The sequence below is a fragment of the Engraulis encrasicolus genome, chromosome 8, assembly GCF_034702125.1.
Source record: "Engraulis encrasicolus isolate BLACKSEA-1 chromosome 8, IST_EnEncr_1.0, whole genome shotgun sequence".
Lineage (NCBI taxonomy): Eukaryota > Metazoa > Chordata > Actinopteri > Clupeiformes > Engraulidae > Engraulis > Engraulis encrasicolus.
This window is the reverse complement of record NC_085864.1, coordinates 6,188,828-6,208,827: the sequence shown is the minus strand read 5'-3', so window position 1 is coordinate 6,208,827 and position 20,000 is coordinate 6,188,828. Positions and strand designations below refer to the sequence as shown.

The 20,000-nt window shown below is 44.1% G+C and overlaps 2 protein-coding genes across 2 annotated transcripts in view; both read left to right on the top strand.

Moving 5' to 3' along the window:
• LOC134454100 (short transient receptor potential channel 4-like) overlaps positions 1-8,927 on the top strand; it is a 43,084-nt gene extending 34,157 nt beyond the window's left edge. Inside the window, exons 7-12 of the mRNA XM_063204886.1 lie at positions 602-912; positions 3,753-3,948; positions 4,504-4,695; positions 5,247-5,288; positions 5,596-5,685; positions 6,164-8,927. Of these exons, the coding sequence (XP_063060956.1) occupies positions 602-912; positions 3,753-3,948; positions 4,504-4,695; positions 5,247-5,288; positions 5,596-5,685; positions 6,164-7,132 (1,800 nt within the window). The 3' untranslated portion in view covers positions 7,133-8,927. The remainder of the gene's footprint in view (positions 1-601; positions 913-3,752; positions 3,949-4,503; positions 4,696-5,246; positions 5,289-5,595; positions 5,686-6,163) is intronic.
• Positions 8,928-14,020: 5,093 nt separating this feature from the next.
• Positions 14,021-20,000, top strand: part of postnb (periostin, osteoblast specific factor b) — a 38,129-nt gene continuing 32,149 nt past the window's right edge. The window contains exons 1-2 of the mRNA XM_063204885.1: positions 14,021-14,311; positions 15,495-15,593. Of these exons, the coding sequence (XP_063060955.1) occupies positions 14,193-14,311; positions 15,495-15,593 (218 nt within the window). The 5' untranslated portion in view covers positions 14,021-14,192. The remainder of the gene's footprint in view (positions 14,312-15,494; positions 15,594-20,000) is intronic.

The window sequence follows — 20,000 nt, the reverse complement described above, 5'->3', positions numbered from 1 at the left end:
GACTTCACAGATCAGTTTGTGAGCACTTCTTTGCAACCCGGAAGACGAGACAGGTAACTGAAATCCCTAAATGTATCATGTCTGTGCTAGCTAATGGTAAGGTTCGCCACTGTGTTTACTTGTACAGCAACGGACACCATGGCCAATTCGCGCAAAAGCATTTTGATACACGTTAGGAGCTTCAGAGAAGGATAAATGATTGCCCGCTAGCCTCCGCTTTGATTGAAATTAGCACAATTGTCTAACTTTGTGCCGCCCATATGAAAAATTCTCACAAATTTGGCCAACTTCGCTGGGGCTCCAGTAGATAAGATGTGTTTGGAAACTGGTCGGAATTCTCCTTTAATTCAACACTTAGAGAGTTGCAGTTAGCAATCTGAGTGTGAAATTACCACTGCATGGCCCAGCCGTGGCTCAATCAGCTGGGCTCTGGGCTGCTGTGCCAGCGATCCGGGTTCGAGTCCAGCGCGGGCCATTTGGCTTGCCTTCCCCTTCTCTCTCTCCCTACTCGCTTCCTGTCACCCTCTAACTGTCCTTTCACAAAAATAAAGATATGAAAGCAAAAATTAACACTGAATGAAAATTGTATGTCTTTCTACAGTACAGCGACTGCAAGTCGCGCACCAACTGGGAGATGTGGCACCCGACGCTGGTGGCTGAGGCCCTGTTCGCCATCGCCAACATCTTCAGCTCGCTGCGGCTCATCTCGCTCTTCACGGCCAACTCGCACCTGGGCCCGCTGCAGATCTCGCTGGGCCGCATGCTGCTGGACATCCTGAAGTTCCTCTTCATCTACTGCCTGGTGCTGCTGGCCTTCGCCAACGGCCTCAACCAACTCTACTTCTACTACGACTCCAAGCACGAGGGCTGTAAAGGGGTGCGCTGCGAGCGCCAGAACAACGCCTTCTCCACGTGAGTATACTTTACATTACGTACATTGCACTTTGTGGACGCTTTTATCCAAAGGGACGTGCAGTTATTTACAGGCTATTGTTTACAAGTGCTGTACAGGAGTGTGCTGCAAGAGGCAGAACACCTTCTCTACAGTATTGTACATATACGTAGAGTTGTTGGTACCGTATGACTGATCTCTGTGGAGTGTAGAACTTTAGGCATGACTGGTCTATGTGTAGAGGCCTCAGGGTCTTGACAGTCAGCAGAAGAGATTTATGCATTCTGTGCAGTGCCGTTGGACATGGGCTAGGGGTGGGTGATATGGCAAAAATGACATATCACGATTTTTAAACATAAAATCTTGGTTTTGATTTTTTATCACGATCTTCCATGAAAAAAATGAAAAGAAGAAAAAACAACTTTCATATACTTGCAATTTGTAATTTGCAGTTAATAAAATGTTAATGCAATGATGCCACTCTCATAAAGTGCACAATTGGAGTATAATAATGTGAAGAATACAATTGAAGACAGCAACACAAGTAAGTAGACATGACTCTGATACTGATAGTAATCATCCTCACTGCAAGACGATCTATACAATTTCTCCACTTTGGCAGATTCGAAGCGATCTTGTATTCGATTTCATGATTCACAATTTAATATCGCCATATCGCCCAACCCTAACATGGGCCCTGTCCTGATGTTCCCCAGACACTATAAATAGTAATGCCTGTTTTGATCTGTTTTGCACAGCCAGACGCACAAAAAAGACAAGAGCAGTATTCTGAAAACGTGTCCCTAATTGGTGTGCCGCATTATGGAATAGACACTTTTGTATTAACAACATGCAACACACATTCTTCATAAAACTTTTAACTGAAATCGGCTGGGAAGAATGTTACAGATATGAACGATTATTATGAACAAGTATTATGATCCATTAACTTTCAGACTTTTCAACAGTCAAAAAAAGGATATTCATTCCAATCCAGATCAAACATTTTTGAAGTTTTGAACTTGAGGTTACACTCATTTAAGAATCAGATAAGGTTATACTACATACGATCATCAAAATGTCCAAAGCTTATAGTTACCATGCCAAACTTTATCCTGACTCCTGATTAATATCCATGTAACATCCAGCCCTGGTGTAGAGTTTGAGTTTTCAATGGCTTGTGAACAGACATGCTTTGCTGCCCATATGGTAGACTGCGACTGCAGTCAGGCTAATGACGTTCAAAAATGTTTTTGAAGATTATTTGAAACATATTGGTGGTGTTGTGTTCTGCTTGCTATTGCTGTATCCTAGTATGAATACAGATACAAACACAGATTTTTGTAGACCTATGATCAATGTTATACAATTTAAGTGGGAAAATGTGTAAAGAATGGGCGGGTAAGGATATTATGCAAATTGGCTTTTTTGAGAGTTTTTACATATTTATCAATACAAAAACAAACAAACAAACAACATGATCAACTTTCCTAGAACTATTTTGTGTACACCTATACTCTCCATTTACTCCCAAAACATTAACTGATCTTGCATCCATCAAACCTTTTACATTTTTATTTGTAGAACTGTCTACATCAGAAATAACTTGTCGAAATCTCAACTCGCCCAAGGTCTTTGACTTAGTAATGAACTAGGGCATGAAATGTGTGTTTAAAATCTCACATAATTTGCAGAATTCAGCTTCACTCCATTTTTACCAAAAAGGGGTCCAGCTATGGTACTGCCGATAATTCCCTTTCCGATAAACATTGGTAACTCCACCACCACCCTGCTGACATATGACGCATCAAAGAGGGGGTGAAACTGAATTAACAAATTATGTGAACGTTTTAGAGAAGGATTTCAGGCTGTGGTTCAACAGGAAATCAAACACCTGTTAGATAATGCTCCGTCTCACTCTGCAAGATTCAGCACGTCCTTCTTAGACCCCAACCATCTCAAGAGGAAGTGATTGATGGATTGGTCATCTCAGTCTCCTGACCTTATCCACTCTGAAAACCTCTAATAGGTGATTAATCAGTGTCTCTATGCAGACAGAAAGCAATAGACAAGCAATGAGGAGTTGGAGCTTTGTATTCAGCACGTTATGCCTGATTTAGAGAGTCAATGGAGAGTGTATATAAAGAAGATGGATATGGGCTCATATTGAAGGATAAACATTAAAGGAACTGACATGTTTTTTTATCGAATCACCTCTAAATTTATTGATAAATAGATAAAAACTCCCAAGAGAGCAAACCTGCATATATCCTTATCCAGTTACTTTTTGCATTTTTGCATTTAAAATGCATTTCAAATTTTGGCAAGCAATTAACCTGTTGAACACAGTGTTGTGAATTTGTAGTTACTATAATGGCAATGACCGAGTCGTAATGCATTACTAAAGGCCCTGTGTTATGTTATAGTAGAGTAGTGCTAAGGTAATTAACCTATCAATGACTATTACAGCGTGCCTCAGCTGGTACGGTGTGCATTATGGGGCTATATTTTTCCTGGACCTGTATTTTTACACCTTATTTCCCAAAAAACATGGTTGCATAATAGCCTGACTGTATGTGTCTCTCATATGATATATAGTCTCTACCTCTACACATGAGGCTTGCCTGACAACTTGAACATCTGAAACAGCTGTACTTTCAGTAGTGTAAATTCACCATATGGGATTTTGGTGCAATGCTGAAGTGCTCATCTGGAAAAAGCTTGATGTGTAAAGAAATTCTTATTTTCCCTCTCCATCTCCTCATCTTTTCCTCTCCACCTCTCCATCTCTCCCCCTCTCTCCCTCTCTCTGTTTCCCCATCTCCTCCTCTCCACCTCTCCCCCTCTCTCCCTCTTCCAGGCTCTTTGAGACGCTCCAGTCTCTCTTCTGGTCCATCTTTGGCCTGATAAGCCTGTATGTGACCAATGTGCAGCCTGAGCACGTCTTCACTGAGTTTGTGGGCGCCACCATGTTTGGGACGTACAACATCATCTCTCTGGTGGTACTCCTCAACATGCTGATCGCCATGATGAACAACTCCTACCAGCATATAGCCGTGAGTCACACACACACACACACACACACACACACACACACACACACACACACACACACACACACACACACACACTCTCTCACACACTCTCTCTCTCTCTCTCTCTCTCTCTCTCTCTCTCTCTCTCTCTCTCTCTCTCTCTCTCTGTCATTCTTTCTCTCTCTCTCTGTCGTTCTCTCTATCACCCCCCCCACACACACACACACTTCTCAACATGTGCTATGTGTCTTTTCTAAGAGTCTGGTGTTTTGTTCACTTTTATTATGATAATAGTTGCATATCAAGTACTTTTTCGTTAGATGTTGTTCTGGGGTGCATTTCTCAAAACCAAAGTTCCTTACTACATTAGCTACTTTGTTGTTTTCAATGCATTTTCCCATTGTCAACTACCAAAGTTGCTAACAGGCTAACAACTTCTCTCTTGAGAAATGCAGCCCTGTTTTGATTTCCGTGAGAGCGACAGATCGCATTGAGGTGTCAGTAGTGTATAAAAATCTACCACGGTGCTGCTTGCAGCTCACATCCCGCTGCGCCTTTGTTGTGTCTCTGCTGCAGGATCACGCTGACATCGAATGGAAGTTTGCCAGGACCAAGCTGTGGATGAGCTACTTTGAGGAGGGCGGGACGCTCCCCACCCCCTTCAACATCATCCCGAGCCCCAAGTCTGTCTGGTACCTCATCCAGTGGATCCGACGCAACATCTTGAAAGAGAGGGAGAAACTCACAGAGTCCTTCGGATCCCTGGGGGTGAGAGGCAGGCAGATCGTTGCAGGCAGAATAGAGTCGGGCACAGCATGTGTTGTTGCCAAGTCTGTGTGACTGCAGATGAGGAATTTGTTCTGGTTCAGGGACATAACAGGTAGCCCTGCAAAGAAAATAGCATTACACAACAAGACTATATGTAATAGCAATGATACAAATATAAATACAAAGACTGTAAGCTGTAAGAATACTTCAAAAAAAGAATTAAACAATGAACTCTCCTTAAATAAAAAGTAGAATAAAGTCACAACAGAAATTTGTGGGGAAATACTCTGAAATTATTGCAGGACTTCGATTTCCAAGGTTACCTTGTAATGCTTGAAGGAAACTCGGTCTGGTTCGGTATGAGTCAGTCATCCTATTTTGGTACACAAGATAGCAAGATCTGAAATGGATTTCCCACCTTGGCCGATAAGTGAGTGACAGTTTAAGTGCACCTTTGGGAAGGACATTTGCGAAGTGACATTTAGACTGTCGTGCTTGTCTTCTCACCTTTACTGACCCTCTTTGCTAAATGTGATACATTTTTTCTCCAGAGGAGGGCCGCTGAAAATGTCAGAATAAAGAACCAGTATCAGGTAATGAAAAAAACGTGTTATTTTAATTATGTATAATTTTGTCTACAAAAAGTATAGTAGTATGACTCACCAAGCAAACTTTTAATGGTAATGATGACATCGAATGTGTGTGTATGATATTTTTAATCACATGGAATGGCATCTCTTTATGATAATGTGCTATAAATAATTGATGATTGATTGATTGATTGATTGATTGATTGATTGATTGATAGATTGACTGATTGATTGATTGATTGATTGATTGACTGATTGATTGATTGATTGATTGATTGATTGATTGATTGCTTGACTGGTCTTTTCACAGGAGGTGTTGAGGAACTTGGTGAAGAGATACGTGGCTGCCATGATCAGAGATGCCAAGACGGAGGAAGGCCTGACCGAGGAGAACTTCAAGGTGAGGAGGAGGTGTTCAACTTTGGCCCCTGCCATGTTCTGTTGGTCCTGAGTCAGGGATAGTTTTTACATACATATTGCCATACTGGGGTGGTCAATTCAAATCAATTGCAATCAGCTGTGTCTTTCTCTCAATAGATTTATTTATTAACTTTCTGTAAATAAATGCCCTTAAATGCCTGCACTGCAGTTTATCTATGTCCACTTACTTAAGCTTTGATGTCTGTGTGTGGATCGTCATACTTTTATACTACGAGGGTAATGTTTTCGTTTCTCACAATTAACTGCAAAATGGAATCTGTCATTGATGGGTTTTGTGTCTTTGGCATGTTTTGGCGTAAACTATCACTGAAACATGTCAGACAGGGTAAAAAAACAACAAAACTTGAAGTGATGAAGTGATAGTGATGAAGTGATACTCTATTATTATTTTGTGGTTTACGTATATTCTGTGCTGTTGTGATATCTTCTTTTCCCAGGAGCTGAAGCAGGACATCTCCAGCTTCCGCTACGAGGTGATGGGCATGATGAAGGGCAACCGGAGCTGCGTGCCCGCCCTGAGCCCGCGCGACGCCGCCTGCGGCTTCACCAGCCCCGTGCCGGACCACCTCATGCCCTACGTGCTGCCCCCCACCCTGGGCCCCAGTTCCTCCCGCGCCAAGCTCAACCTGTACGAGGTCACCACAATTCTGCAGCACCATCACCACCACCACCAACCACAACAACAACAACAACAGCTGCAGGGTATCTCGGATACTTCCACCTCCACCTCCACCGCCATCACCATCACTGCTCCTCCTGTGGCCATCACAGCCACCGTTGGCATGGACGCTGCTGGTAGCCTAGGCAACGGCATGGTAAACCTTCCACGGGACGAGGCGTGTGTAGCCACTGTCGGCGAGCCATCAGGCCCTGTGGCATGCAGCCCCTCCACTTCCTCCTCCTCGTCTGGTGCTACTTCCTGTCGGGAGAGCACGTGCAGGAAAGACTTCCCCCGGGACATGGGCAGCTTCGACCTGTTTCAGAAGAGGGGCAGTCAGGGCAGGAAGAGTGTTAGCAGCAACAGCAGGGGACTAGGAGACCGACAAAGCGGCATCTACTCCGTCTCAGAGGAGGCAGACGAGACAGACGGAGAGCAGACAGATGAGAGAGCGGGGGATGAGGAAGGAAGAGGAGGAAGAGAGGAGGAGGAGGAGGGAGACGTGGAGGAGGCTGAGGAGGAGGAGAGTGATGGAGACGAGGGGGAGGGTGTTGAAAGACGTCGTCTGTCAAGCCATGTGGAAGGAGAGAATAAGAAGCGAATGAGCAGAGAAGAGCAAACACAGGAAGTGGAGGAGGAGGAGGAAGAAGAGGAAGATGAGCTGGAGAGGGGAACACTAGAAAAAGACAAAACAGAGCCCCTGCTGAGGAGAGATGGTGAAGGATCAGTGCACTCGCTTGCCAGATGAAGACAGATAAGCTGAGTGAGGATTGGAATAATAAAGCTGTGCGGTGGACATATAGTACAGAATATAGAGGGTAAAGGATATGCCCCTTGGACTCGCCAAACGCTCCATGGAGGCGAACCTGAGAGGTTGTGCTTCTGTCGTCTCAGGGAATTGGTGTATTGCGTTTGTCCATACGGGACGTGGAGGGGCTTGGAGGCCTAAAATACTACAGACATTTTGAAGATTTTTGTCATTCCCAAAGTGGACCTCTGACTTTTCCAATAGTATTCTATGTGGTGTTCTAATCTATACAACAAGTGGTTGGAAAGTTATCTCACTACCTACATACATACCCACGTATTCACCTAAATCATGCATACACTGGAAGTTGTATGGTTACAGGCATTACCTATCCACCAGAGCAATAGCTATTATACATGTATTTAAACTTCCCACCAACCCTGTATTTTGCTGCCCCTGCTTGACGTTGCTGGTTTTGCACAAACAAATATAGCTGGATAGCAATCCCCTTCAGTAACAGAATGGATCAAGAATCCAGGATCTAGTCGATGAGTAGTTGGGTATATGACATTTCAAAGTCAAGGGGTACAATGTGGCCAAAATCTTATTCTGTTCAAGCCAGTGATATCAGGGTGGAGTTGAGATAGTAAAAACCTGTCACGGTTTGCTTCCAACATAGTTGACTTCACTGAGTAGTTAATGTTCTAGTGCTCATTCTAATCAGTTGTTTGGCTTATTGGGTTAACTTTCAAGCTTAGTACTGCCGCTCATTTATTTCTTGGCTGTCTGTAGCCTGTCATTAGACACAGAGAAACGTCTAAACTTTGGACAATGTCTATGCAACAAGCTCAACGTTACATTAGTTACTTGGCTTCTTCGGTAGCTCTTTCAAGTGAAATAGACATTGACTGCTATTGACTTCCACATATTTGCACTACTATCCCCAATCAGGCTCTCCAAGCCCTTTATATGTTTCCACATTACCCCTCAGTATTTGGGCATGTAGTGTATTTATCGGTGAATAAAAGGACCAGGTATATAGAGCTATATGTATTTCAATGCCTGCATATAGCTAAATAGCTATTCTGCCCTACAAAGTCAAAGTGTAACTACTTGCATATTTTGTCAAAATTTGAGTTTAGTCTGAAAATGGTCTACTTTACACCTCCTTTATCTTGTGACAAAGCCGTATGATCAAAATGTTTCCTGTTTACCAATATTGCTATGTCATAGTGGCAGTAACTACAAACTTTTTCAGCTGCGAGTGGGTCTGGCCTTGGATCTGAGAACGTTTTGAACACTGTGCCCTGAGTCTGGCAAAACCAATTACAATGCAGAGATTTGTTTTGAATCAAAGCGGGCAGGGTTTTGAGGGAGTGACGACGAAGCTTGCAACACCATTGGGAAAGCGCATCAACTACAAAGATTGCCGAATGATCAGAGCGCCGGCACAGTTTGAAAAAACAACAGGTTGTTCTCATCAGCAATCGTCCGAGGTAACGTTCATCGGGGCCAGACTAAATTACTCCGGTCTCACATTTAAGCTGGTTTATCAGGCTACAATTTGAAGGGTTTTTTTTCACAGTTTCACTGTTGACGTAGTTGCTGCACTTTGCCTTTGCAGGGCAGTATTATTCCAGTATTACAGTTCCAGTATTTCGTCCTCCAGTCTTTTAAAAAAGATGGATCTTGTAAACAAGCACTGACTGTTCTCATTTGTTGTTTTTATACTGTAGAAGTTTAAGTGGATGCAAACTGGTCAGTCCATTTCCTATAGTCAAATGAATCAATAAATACAGATGTACTATAACCAAAATGAATGATCATTATGTTACATTATGTTGTGTTTAGTTTATCATCAGTTAAGAGTATTAATGTTCACCATACTATTAGGCTTTGTTCATCCACACACATACATGCACATGCATACAGCATTCACATACATCTGAACCTGCCTTTCCACTTCTTTTAAGTGAAGTATATCCCAGAGACCCGCTACACACACACTACTTTTTAAAGCTCAGTGACAGATGTATGACCCCAGCGACTTTGCCAAAACTCTGTCATTTTCAGCCATGTCTCCATGGTAACACAAAGTGTGGGAAGAAAAAAGTTTGTCTCTTTCTAATTGCCGCTTTTCAAAGTGCTTCTTGTCTGGCTCTATGTGAAAGCCCCATGCTGTGTGCCATTAAGTGTGAATGAAGTCTTGACACTGAATGCTCGGCTAGTTTCTTTGGAGAAAAACAGCTTTGTGATATATCTTTAGCTGCCCAACATGAGGTACATAATGTGGCAAATTAGGTCAATAACTCGTAATATCCCATAGTGAAAAAAAGCAGATTATTTAGGTGAAAGTTTTGTGTTTGCACTTTCCCATTTATCTTGAAATGAGAATCTGTGAGCTGCATGTATGCAAAACACCACATTACCTTCTTCAGAGATTTGGTAATTTGTGTCTTCTGAAAACTTTCCACAGTAGATTCATACTGGAATGAATTGGTACAGATTTGCATAATGGACAGCATGAGGAAATTTTCAAAATGTTTTCTACCAGCTGTTTATGTTCAGGTTATTTCATGGTTATTCTATTCCATTTGCTCTTCTTTTCTTGAAATGAGGGTCTGTGTGATAAATGTAGAACTATATGGATAACAAGTGCTAGCTTCAGGTTGCAACATGATAATTTCTCAAAACTAGGGACTTCTTAGATTCACTCTGACCTGCGTGGGTACAATCGACTACAGAGCCGACAGCAGGACTGTCAACTATTTTCTCCACCAGCCAAAATGGCTCGTAGATATTAATCGTACTAGCCAAACACACTCGCTAATGGGTCAAAGTGGATAGTAAGTTGGTCTTTTCTACCAGCCAAACTGAAATTACACCAGCACCAGCAGTCGATTTGCTGGTGTTATTGTAGAGCCCTGGCGGGGATTGTGGACAATGTGTGGAAATGTTCTAATTCTTTCTCCCATTCCTCACCACCTTCAGTATCCATGACATCTGACCAGGGGAAGGGGCGCAGGGTCGGTCCTAATCAATCTAGTGTCCTAGGCAAACACCCCACTTTCTTTTCATGCATTTAGAAAGTGACACCTGTTTGGTAACTCAGTTTGTTGTACATCTGATCAAGCACAGCTGATCTACCTACTGAATAATCATTGTCGATGAAAAGTTTAACGCTTTATTTCGCTAAACATTCTAATTCTTTGGGGCTTTCAGGTGCCCCCAACAAATGTGGCTCCCTAGCCGACCGCCTTGTCTGATGCCTAGCAGCGGCCCTGGAAGGGGGTATCATACAGGAGGTGTGATGTTCACTCTGCATATGATAAAAGAGCGCTGCTCGGCTGTGTGAGGAGGAGACACACACTAATTATCTCCCAGCTTAGTTCAGCTGCAGCTGTCAACCAAACCGCCCTCCATTACAATGCAACCCATAGTGTTTCCGGTCAATGGGAGTATTATACAATTAATAGTTTACTCTCATTGTTTCAGTCATCGAATATAGGCCCCCTCACAATTACATTAGATCACATTAAATAATATTATTTGTTCATTTATTTAGTTAGTTATTGCTTGTCTGATGGAATGGGAAGCTTGTGATAAGATATTACTGCATTGGGATTTACTACCACACCAACCTCCCTCCCCCAAAGTGTGCAGGCACGCACACACACATACACACACGCACACACCACACACGCACACACGTGCACACACACACCATCACTCAATCATTTCAGCATTGCAGGATCCAAAACTCCTATCCAACATCCATGAAAATAGGCCACAAAGCTGCAGATGTTTGAATGGAACACTTGGTTCCCTGCTGTTTTTGCTTTGATGTGTTTACTCACTATAAGCTGGGCCAGTGGTTCCTAACCTTTTGTTTCTTAAAGTCCCCCTGTGCCCCAGACAAACTGACCCCCACAACACTCCCCTGCCCCTCTCGCCCATCAACCTCCGGGCAAGGGCTTGATGATGTTGCCAGGTCAAGCCTACTACAGTAACTGCTCACTCATGGTCAAACTTCTCAAGAATTTAAATGGCTAAACCTCACTACCAAAAATGCATTTTGACATTTTGGCATACTGTGTACTATTTTACTATGTTGGCATATGGCGAAAGACTGTTGTAAAGATCTCAAGCATCTTTTCTGTTCATATTTCTGTGGACGTCAGCATTTACAGCGTAGGGGGATGTAGAATGATTTTCTTTCCATCTAACCTAATCCTTCAAAAATTGTGCTTTATCTGACTTTTTCCTTTGGTGATGCTTCATTTACACAGAAGTGTTGGTTCACCTATTTTATTTTATTTTAGCGAGGCCAAAATCAAGACAACCTTCCTCTGAAACCCATATCTCTTGCAAAAAAGGAGCTGTGTCCAGTAACCTACAGTTACGGTAAATGAATAGCTCTGAATGGTTACTAACTGCATTCTAATCTTTTTTACTTTTCATTCCTGGTTGTGATTGATGGCGAGTATTACTGGAAGATCTTAGTGTGTGAGTATTCCACATCAGAGACATTTCGCGAAAACTTGTGATGCAGCTCATTTGTTTTCTTATGCTTTACAGTTCTGGTAAATCTGTGTTTTACTGAATGCCGTTTCTTTGGAATCTTGAACTTATGCAATGCATGCTCTTACTCATGTGCTACGACAGCAACTCTCATCACCCCCTTCTCTGTTGCAGTACTCCAAATCTGACCACTAGAGGGGGATATTGACACATTTATGGTGCTCAAAGTCTTATTACATTATTATAACTTCTTCGTCTTCTTCTTCTTCTTCTTCTTCTTCTTCTTCTTCTTCTTCTTCTTCTTCTTCTTCTTCTCTCTGACTGAACTTCCAGTTTATTTCTACCATATTGTGTGTGTGTGTGTGTGTGAGTGTTTGTGTCTTTGTCTGTGTGTCTCTGTGCATGAGTGTGCGCACATACATCTGTGCATTTTAGTGCAAACTCACAGATGCAGAAAGGGAAAGGTGGTGGTGGTGGTGGTGGGGTGATGGCTTGGGTCGAGGCGAAGGGTTGGAGTCCTCTCTACTCTCACATCTGATTTGTGTTTATGTGCGTCTCTATCTGGACAGCCTGTCTGCTGTTTTGTGACGAGATTTATCGCTACATTCTGTGTGCTTTCGTCATTGTTTGTGGTTGCATCTTTTCAACTGAAATGGTTCTCGCTTTTAATTTTCTTTCCTGTAAGTGGATTCTGCCACCAGCCCCCAAACAGATGGGCTGAGGCCACCTAAGGTCTGTCACTACTGTAAACAAATTCATTTTTGTTTTGCTGCAACTTTTTAACCGAAATGCTCCTCACTTTAATTTGCTTTCTGGTCAGTGGCGCTTTTCAGGTTGCCAGACGGATGATGGATTCAGCCACCAGACTCCAGACAGATGCGCTGAGGCCGTCTCAGGCCTTTCACTGCTTAGACGGATCCATTTTTGTTTTGCATCTAATACCAAGTTTAATGTGAGCTATATTGAGATGTCAGTTAAATGAATGGCTTACTGACATTTTGACTAAAATATATGGACACAGATCAGAGAGGCACCTCAGAAGGCTTGGTGCAATTTGGGGCAAAATAAAATAAATACAGAACGTTTTCACAAATCAGCTACCATGGAGTCAGCAAAACAGTGTCAACTATGTTGACATCCTCAACACACACACACAGACACACACACACACACACACACACACACACACACACACACACACACACACACACACACACACACACACAGACACACACACACACACACACACACACACACACACACACACACACACACACACACACACACACACACACACACAGACAGACACACACACACACACATACACACACACACACACACACACACACACACACACACACACACACACACACACACACACACACTGTACAAACAAGTGCATACAATACTTTCCTGTCTATCTCCTCCTTCAACATCCAAATGACTCACTTTTTTCCTCTGATTTTTGACATATGTAAGCCGGTGTGTGTGTGTGTGTGTGTGTGTGTGTGTGTGTGTGTGTGTGTGTGTGTGTGTGTGTGTGTGTGTGTGTGTGTGTGTGTGTGTGTGTGTGTGTGTGTGTGTGTGTGTGTGTGTGTGTGTGTGTGTGTGTGTGTGAGAGAGAGAGAGAGAGAGAGAGAGAGAGAGAGAGGCGGGGGGGGTGAGGATTGGGTTAATGGGGGAGTTGAGGATAGCGTTAGAGGGAGTTGACAGCTGGAGGGAAGTTAGGATAGGAGAGAGAGGGAGAAAGAGGAGTCTGACAGAGAGGAGAGGAGGGGTGGAATAGGAGAGAGGTATGGAGTGGATGAGACTAGAGAGGTGTGTGGAGGGGAGAAGAGGAGAGAATGCTGGAGTAAAGGAGAGGAGAGAGGGGTGGAATAGAAGAGAGGGCTGTGTAGGGGAGGAAAGGAGGACTGGAGAGGAGGAGAGGAGAGAACAGAGGAATAGGAGAGAGGGATGTGGAGTGGAGGAGAAGAGAGGAGGCTGTAGTGGAGGAGAATAGGAGAGGAGAGGGGTCTAGAGTGAAGGAGAAGAGAGAGAGGTGGAGTGACTGAGAGGAGAGAGAGGTGGAGGAGAGGAGAGGGGGCTGGACTGAAGGAGAAGAGAGCGGTGGATGAGAGGAAAGGAGAGGGGGTGGGAGTGAAGGAGAAGAGAGAGGAGTGGAATAGAAGAGAAGGGAGAAGAGAGAAGGCTGCAGTGGAGGAGATGAGAGGGGGCAATAGAAGAGAGGGGCGTGAAGGGAAGGAGAGGAGAGAGTGGAATAGGAGAGAGAGGGTGTGGAGGAGAGAGGGGGGGCTGGAGAGGAGGGGGAGAGGGCAGAGGGGTGTAGAGGAGAGGGGGCTGGGTAATAGCAGCATCTGACAGACACTTTTTTTTGCCAATGTCCTTCTTTGGAGAACCCCATGATATATAAACTCCCTCTCCTCACCCCGCAGCCCATTTCTCTCTCTCCCTCTCCCACTCCCTCTCCTTCTCTGTGTCCGTGGGTCCATTCCTCTCCCTCTGTCTCTCTGGGTCCAGTGTGTGGGGGGACGTCAAGATGAAGCTCCTGTTTGTGGCTGTCTTTGGCCTCTTTGTGCTGTCCTATCTGGACCTGGCCGAGTCCTCGGCTTACGACAAGATAGTGGCCCACAGCCGCATCCGGGCCAAGAAGGAGGGGTAAGGCTCTGGCTCGTTATTTTATTAATTATTTATTTATTTATTAATTTATTTATTATTGGTATGGGTTATTATAGTGGCCCATTATGAATTATTGTAGAACTATAGGGGAACTAAAATCAAGTTTTAGGAGAACTAAATCTGTGGTTAATTATGCTATTGTTAATGAATTGTTATTAATATGAAATATTATTTTAATCTGATTCAATACAAAGATGGGGTAGGACTTTTTGCCATTTTAATTAACTAACAATTAATTAATTATGATTAATGGCTGGTTATTTGTGATTTTTATGAGCAGTGTGCTGCTACTTATTTATCATTAAGTGCATCAGTTAATCTCATAAGCAGTGAGAAATACAGAGTAAGGTGTTTTCTAAATTCTTCTTACTACATGATTCTCTTGGGAGACGTAAGAATTATTTCGTTTCCATTTGCTATTACTTCATCATGAATTAGTATGTCTAGGACTTGTAAGAGGAGCAAGACTACTCTGGACTTTGCAGGTGGGAAAGTTGTTGGATATGGTTAGGTTTGCTCAGGTTTTCAACTTTGGTTGATGCAGGACTAATGAATGCAGTGCACTGCTTTTTTATGGTTCTTATTTAAATGTAGCCAATTATGCAGCCGCTGAAATTGATTGCATAACAGTGGTCATTTACTATAATTTTATATTATGAATCTGTGACCTTTAAACTGCTTTTGAACCCTTTATTATAATCTGAGATTTTCATTTGTTTGTTTTGCTAATATTTTACCTCGTATCTTGCTTTTATTAAACTGCAGGCATTAACTGCATAAGCAAATTGATGACTTCAGGCATAAACTGCAGGGATCAATTAACACAGAATTAGCAGCCGTGTCAATCTGACTTTCCTCTAGAGACTCACTATTTAACAGTCAGCTGTGATAATGTTGCTGAAATGCAAAAGTGGAAAGTATTTTGAGCCTTTCAGAGCCAACATGTATATCATCACTTTTCATTGTATTGATATGGTAACTCTATTTCCATTCCTCTCCCTGTCTGTCTCTCTCTCTGTCTCTCTCTCTCTCTCTCTCTCTCTCTCTCTCTGTCTCTGTCTCTGTCTATGTCTCTGTCTCTGTCTCTGTCTCTCTCTCTCTCTCCCTCTCTCTCTCTCTCTCTCTCCTCCTGCTCCTGTTCCTCCTCCTCCTCTTCCACCAGCCCCAATGTCTGCGCTCTCCAGCAAGTCATGGGGACCAAGAAGAAGTACTTCAGCACTTGCCGTAATTGGTACCAGGGGGCCATCTGCGGAAAGAAAGCGTAAGTGTTCCGCCGGCTTTAAATGTCCGTCCAGTCCAGCCATGCAGCTACACGCAGCAGGGGTCCCGCGTGACCGGGACCGGGGCCAGGCCCGCTGGCTGCCTGCTGTTCATTGTGGGTGTCGAGATGAGTTCAAAGGTTAAAGGTCATATAGTGGGGATAGGGTTGCATACTAGGCCATTATCTGATCCAACCTGAGTCCACATCCACATAGCGCCCCCTGATGATAATTCCAGGAGTGAACTGTGCTGTGCTGCTTCATGTGCTATGGGGTGTATAATTTAAGATCATACGGTATACGGATCATAATTTGTACAATAACAGCCTCGTTCTCACCCAGACTACAGTAATGTATTAGAGCAACAGCCAAATCCAACATCAGCTCGTGTTGTGGTGGTGCTTCCTAGTTTATAGAGAAAGGATCATGTCTCAAATTGTTGGGATGGCTAGCGTAATCTAATCCTAACATAAATCTCCACACCATTCCCTGTTGATAACTCCAGCTGTGACTGTATGGTGCGTCCTACAGTTTATAGTGAAAGGATGTCGTGTCAAATTGGAGGGATGGGTAAAAAATCGTGGAATCCAACCCTTTCACAAATCTCCAGTTCATACCCCATACCCCATTCATGTTGATGCATGCTGTAGTTCCAGGTATGAATGGTGTTGCAGGGCTTCCTAGGATCACATGCCAAATTGGTAGGATGGGTAAAGAATAGCATAAGCTAACCATAGCTGTTGTTGATACAGGGGTACAGTTCATACAGGTGTGAATGGTGTTGTGGTGCGTTTATGATTTTATTCAGTGCTTCCTACTGTACATGTGAAACGGTCATGTGTGAAGATGGAAACGAAAGGATAGTGTAATCCCTAATACCGAGCACAAATCTTCACAGTACCCAGTTGATGTTGATGCGTAGTTTTTTTGGAATTTGTCTTACATGGGAGCCTACAAAAACCTATGGCCTAGGGCAGTGTTTCCCAACCAGGGTTACGTGTACCACTTGGGGTACGCGAGCACACCTCAGGGGGTACGTGGGAAAAATGTAATACATATACGCAGGAGAAAAAGGTTGGGAAACACTGGCCCAGGGGCCTCCAGTCATTTTAATCCGTCCCTGCCCGTTGATGTTGATGTGCGTAAGGGCAGGTGTGCATGGTGTTGCGGAGCTGCTCTGCTGCCCATATGGGCTGAGACCTGCGGCGAAGTGTAGTGAGGTGAGGCTGATGCTGATACCATCTGCTGCTGAGGCGGCTGCAGGAGTTATGGCTTAGCTCACATCGGCATCCCTGTCTGTTCTGTGGCACTCAAAACTGTCAGAGAGAGAGCGAGAGAGAGAGAGAGAGAGAGAGAGAGAGAGAGAGAGAGAGAGAGAGAGAGAGAGAGAGAGAGAGAGAGAGAGAGAGAGAAAGAGAAAGAGAAAGAGAGAGAGAGAGCAGACAGGCTCTGCGCTTTGCTTTGGAGGCTCTCTGACTGTGGATTTACAGTGTGTTATTGCTGTGGGCTTGGGGGAAACAAATCACTCTGACACACAGACACACACACACACACACACGCATGCACGCACCACGCACATCAATTCATCATCCCCTCCACGTTCAAAAGAGAGGTGTTTGGATTGAATCCCCAGAGGCCATGTAAATGTGCTGCTTTGGAAGCAAGATAGGGTCTTATGGACAGGAGAGCTGAAAGGAGTGTGTGTGTGTGTGTGCGTGTGTGCACGCGTGTGTATGTGTGCACGTGTGTATGTGTGTATGTGTGTATGTGTGTATGCGTGTAAGAAAGCGTGTTATGGGCAGGGGAGCTGACAGGGAGGGACAAAGAGGCCACTCGTCCTGGGCCCAGGGAGACAGGGGGCCCAGAATCGGCTCCTAATTACATTGTATGGTATGGGTTTGGGGGTCCTCTCAGATTACATTTGTCCAGGGCCTAGCTAAAGCTGTCAGTGGCTCTGGTTATGGGTGTGCTGTTGTAATGCTGACTTAAAGACTTTTACGACCTCCCCCATAATTGTGACTGAATATAATTTGCAAGAAAGAAATTAAGGTTCGGTTCTGTTGAGACACGTTATATGTAAAGGGCAGGGTGGAGGATGTCAAATTAACGGGGAGGAGGTAAAACTTTAAGGTGAAGTTTAAGAACACAGAACAAGTGGAAGCATGCTCTGAACGACCTTTCTGTGTGCCCTCAAAAGAAGGCAGCTTCTGTGTGTGTGTGTGTGTGTGTGTGTGTGTGTGTGTGTGTGTGTGTGTGTGTGTGTGTGTGTGTGCATGTGCGTGTGTGTGTGTGTGTGTGTTTCAAAGCAAAATTGTTCACAGCACTGTGAAATGACCCTGGGCACTGCAGGGTAAAGTCTGAGTCGTCTGAAGGTGTTGGGGTTTTTTTTCCCCGTGCAAGACCACAGTGGAGAACCGCTCCTGGCAGGCGGCATGTTTTCACTGTAATGTCTAATGGCGGTGGTTCCAGTTTCCGCGGTTGGAAAGGAGGATGTTAGCACAAAAAAAGAGAGGGGGTGGCCGTAGCCGCCGTGTACCCTGCACTCACTCTTCAAGTGAAAAAGACGCTGGCACCTGATCATCCTCTGACTCATCACTTGTGCTAAGTCTCTCTCAAGGCTGGGCCTGAGGCTGTGTTCCAGTTGCCGTGACACAATTGCCTATAGCAACAGTTCCATGTACCATGTTTGATGTTCCATGTTATGTGCATGTATAGTTTACCGTAGTCTCTCCGTGCTCAGTCTTCACATATGATCACAATTGTTAAGTTGTGTTCTTATACCCATGGCATACAATGGGCAGTCATGGGTAAACGGTGAGGGCGTCAGACTTGTAACCCAAAGGTTGCTGTTTCGACTCCCGACTCGACAGGTTGGTTGGGGGAAGTAATAAACCAGTGCTCTCCCCCATTTTCCTCCATGACTGAGGTACCGTGAGCATGGCACCAACCCACCGTACTGCTCCCTTTCGGGCGCCATTGGGGGCTGACTCCTTGCACAGGTGAGGCATAAATGCAATTTGGCTGTGTGAAGTGTGCACTTGTGTGCTATGGAGTGCTGTGTCACAATAACAATGGGAGTTGGAGTTTGCCAGTTGAGTTAAGTTAAGTTAAGTTACTGTAGAAGCCTGAACTAATGGATCGATGTCCTGTGTTCTGTGACTGTGTCTACTGTGTTCCATGTCCCGTGTCCTGTGTTCCGTGTTCCTCATTGTGTGTATGCATTACAATGCTTGATCGTATGCAGTGTGTGGTGCACTCCTCTCTTTGTTCTGCTGTGGCCCTCTCTGCCTCTTGGAGCGGTGTGATGTAATGGGGGGTGGGGGATGGGGGGGGGTTGCTTTTTTGGGGTTAGTTCATTCTGTCTGCTCAGCACATGAGTGTAAAGTGTGCTGCACGCCAAGTGGGGCTTTTCCATTACTCCAGCAAGGCCATTTGGCTTCCTCCTTAATCATACGCTTGCATGAGAGGACATCTATAGCAACGCTTTTAAACAGTCACCCAGACTGGGGTCTCTAACATTATGTGAACTGGGTTGTGTTCTCCCGATGCCAGTTGGGTTTTTTATGATGTGTGTGGAAAAAGATGGAGACCACAATGCTCCAGTTCCTGATTGGGATTTAACCAGTAGGAGTAAGTTGCCAGCTTTGTGATCAGCGCAAGGACATTAGCGGTCATTCTTTTTTTGGTTTAGTCCATTTTTCTATCATTTACTCTAGTTTCCATGGGACTTCAATGTAGCCTGTTAAGGGAAGTGTGTTTATATACATGTGAAGCAGCGGCAGCAGCAATGTTTTGCAGGCCAGAGGGATTAATCACCATAACATTTGGATGTGCACCGTTTCCACACAAATGGCTCTCGTCCTTTGGCCAGAGGAAGCTGTATTTAAAGGAGAATTCCCGTCAATTTCAACATGCAGTTGCATTGCTTACGCTGCCCTTGACTTGTTAGTACCAGACAATGGGGCTTTTTTTTCAATCCTTTCTGGGTTCCTGGCCATTCTAATTGGGGCATGGTTAGGTTATATTTCTATTTATACAATTTCTTAACATACGATACTACAAATACCATCCAACGTTATTGGTGTGCTGTAAGGTGAATGCTGATGTTGCATAATATTTGGGATGCTGTTTGAAGTACGTTACGATGCTTAAAATATGTAGACAAACCAATGCCCCCATTAGAACAGCTAGGGTCTCAGAAAGGGCGGCACAAAAAGCTATGCTAAATGCTACGTTGTCGGCTACTGTACAAGTCACAGGAGCGGGAACAAAACAACTGCATGTTGAAATTGGCAGGAGTTCTCCTTTAAGTTTGCACAATGCTCACTTTGCACAATGAAAATATACAGCAGATAGAGTAGTCAGTGTGTGGGCACGTTTGTTCTATGTCTAATGCAACTACAGAGGTG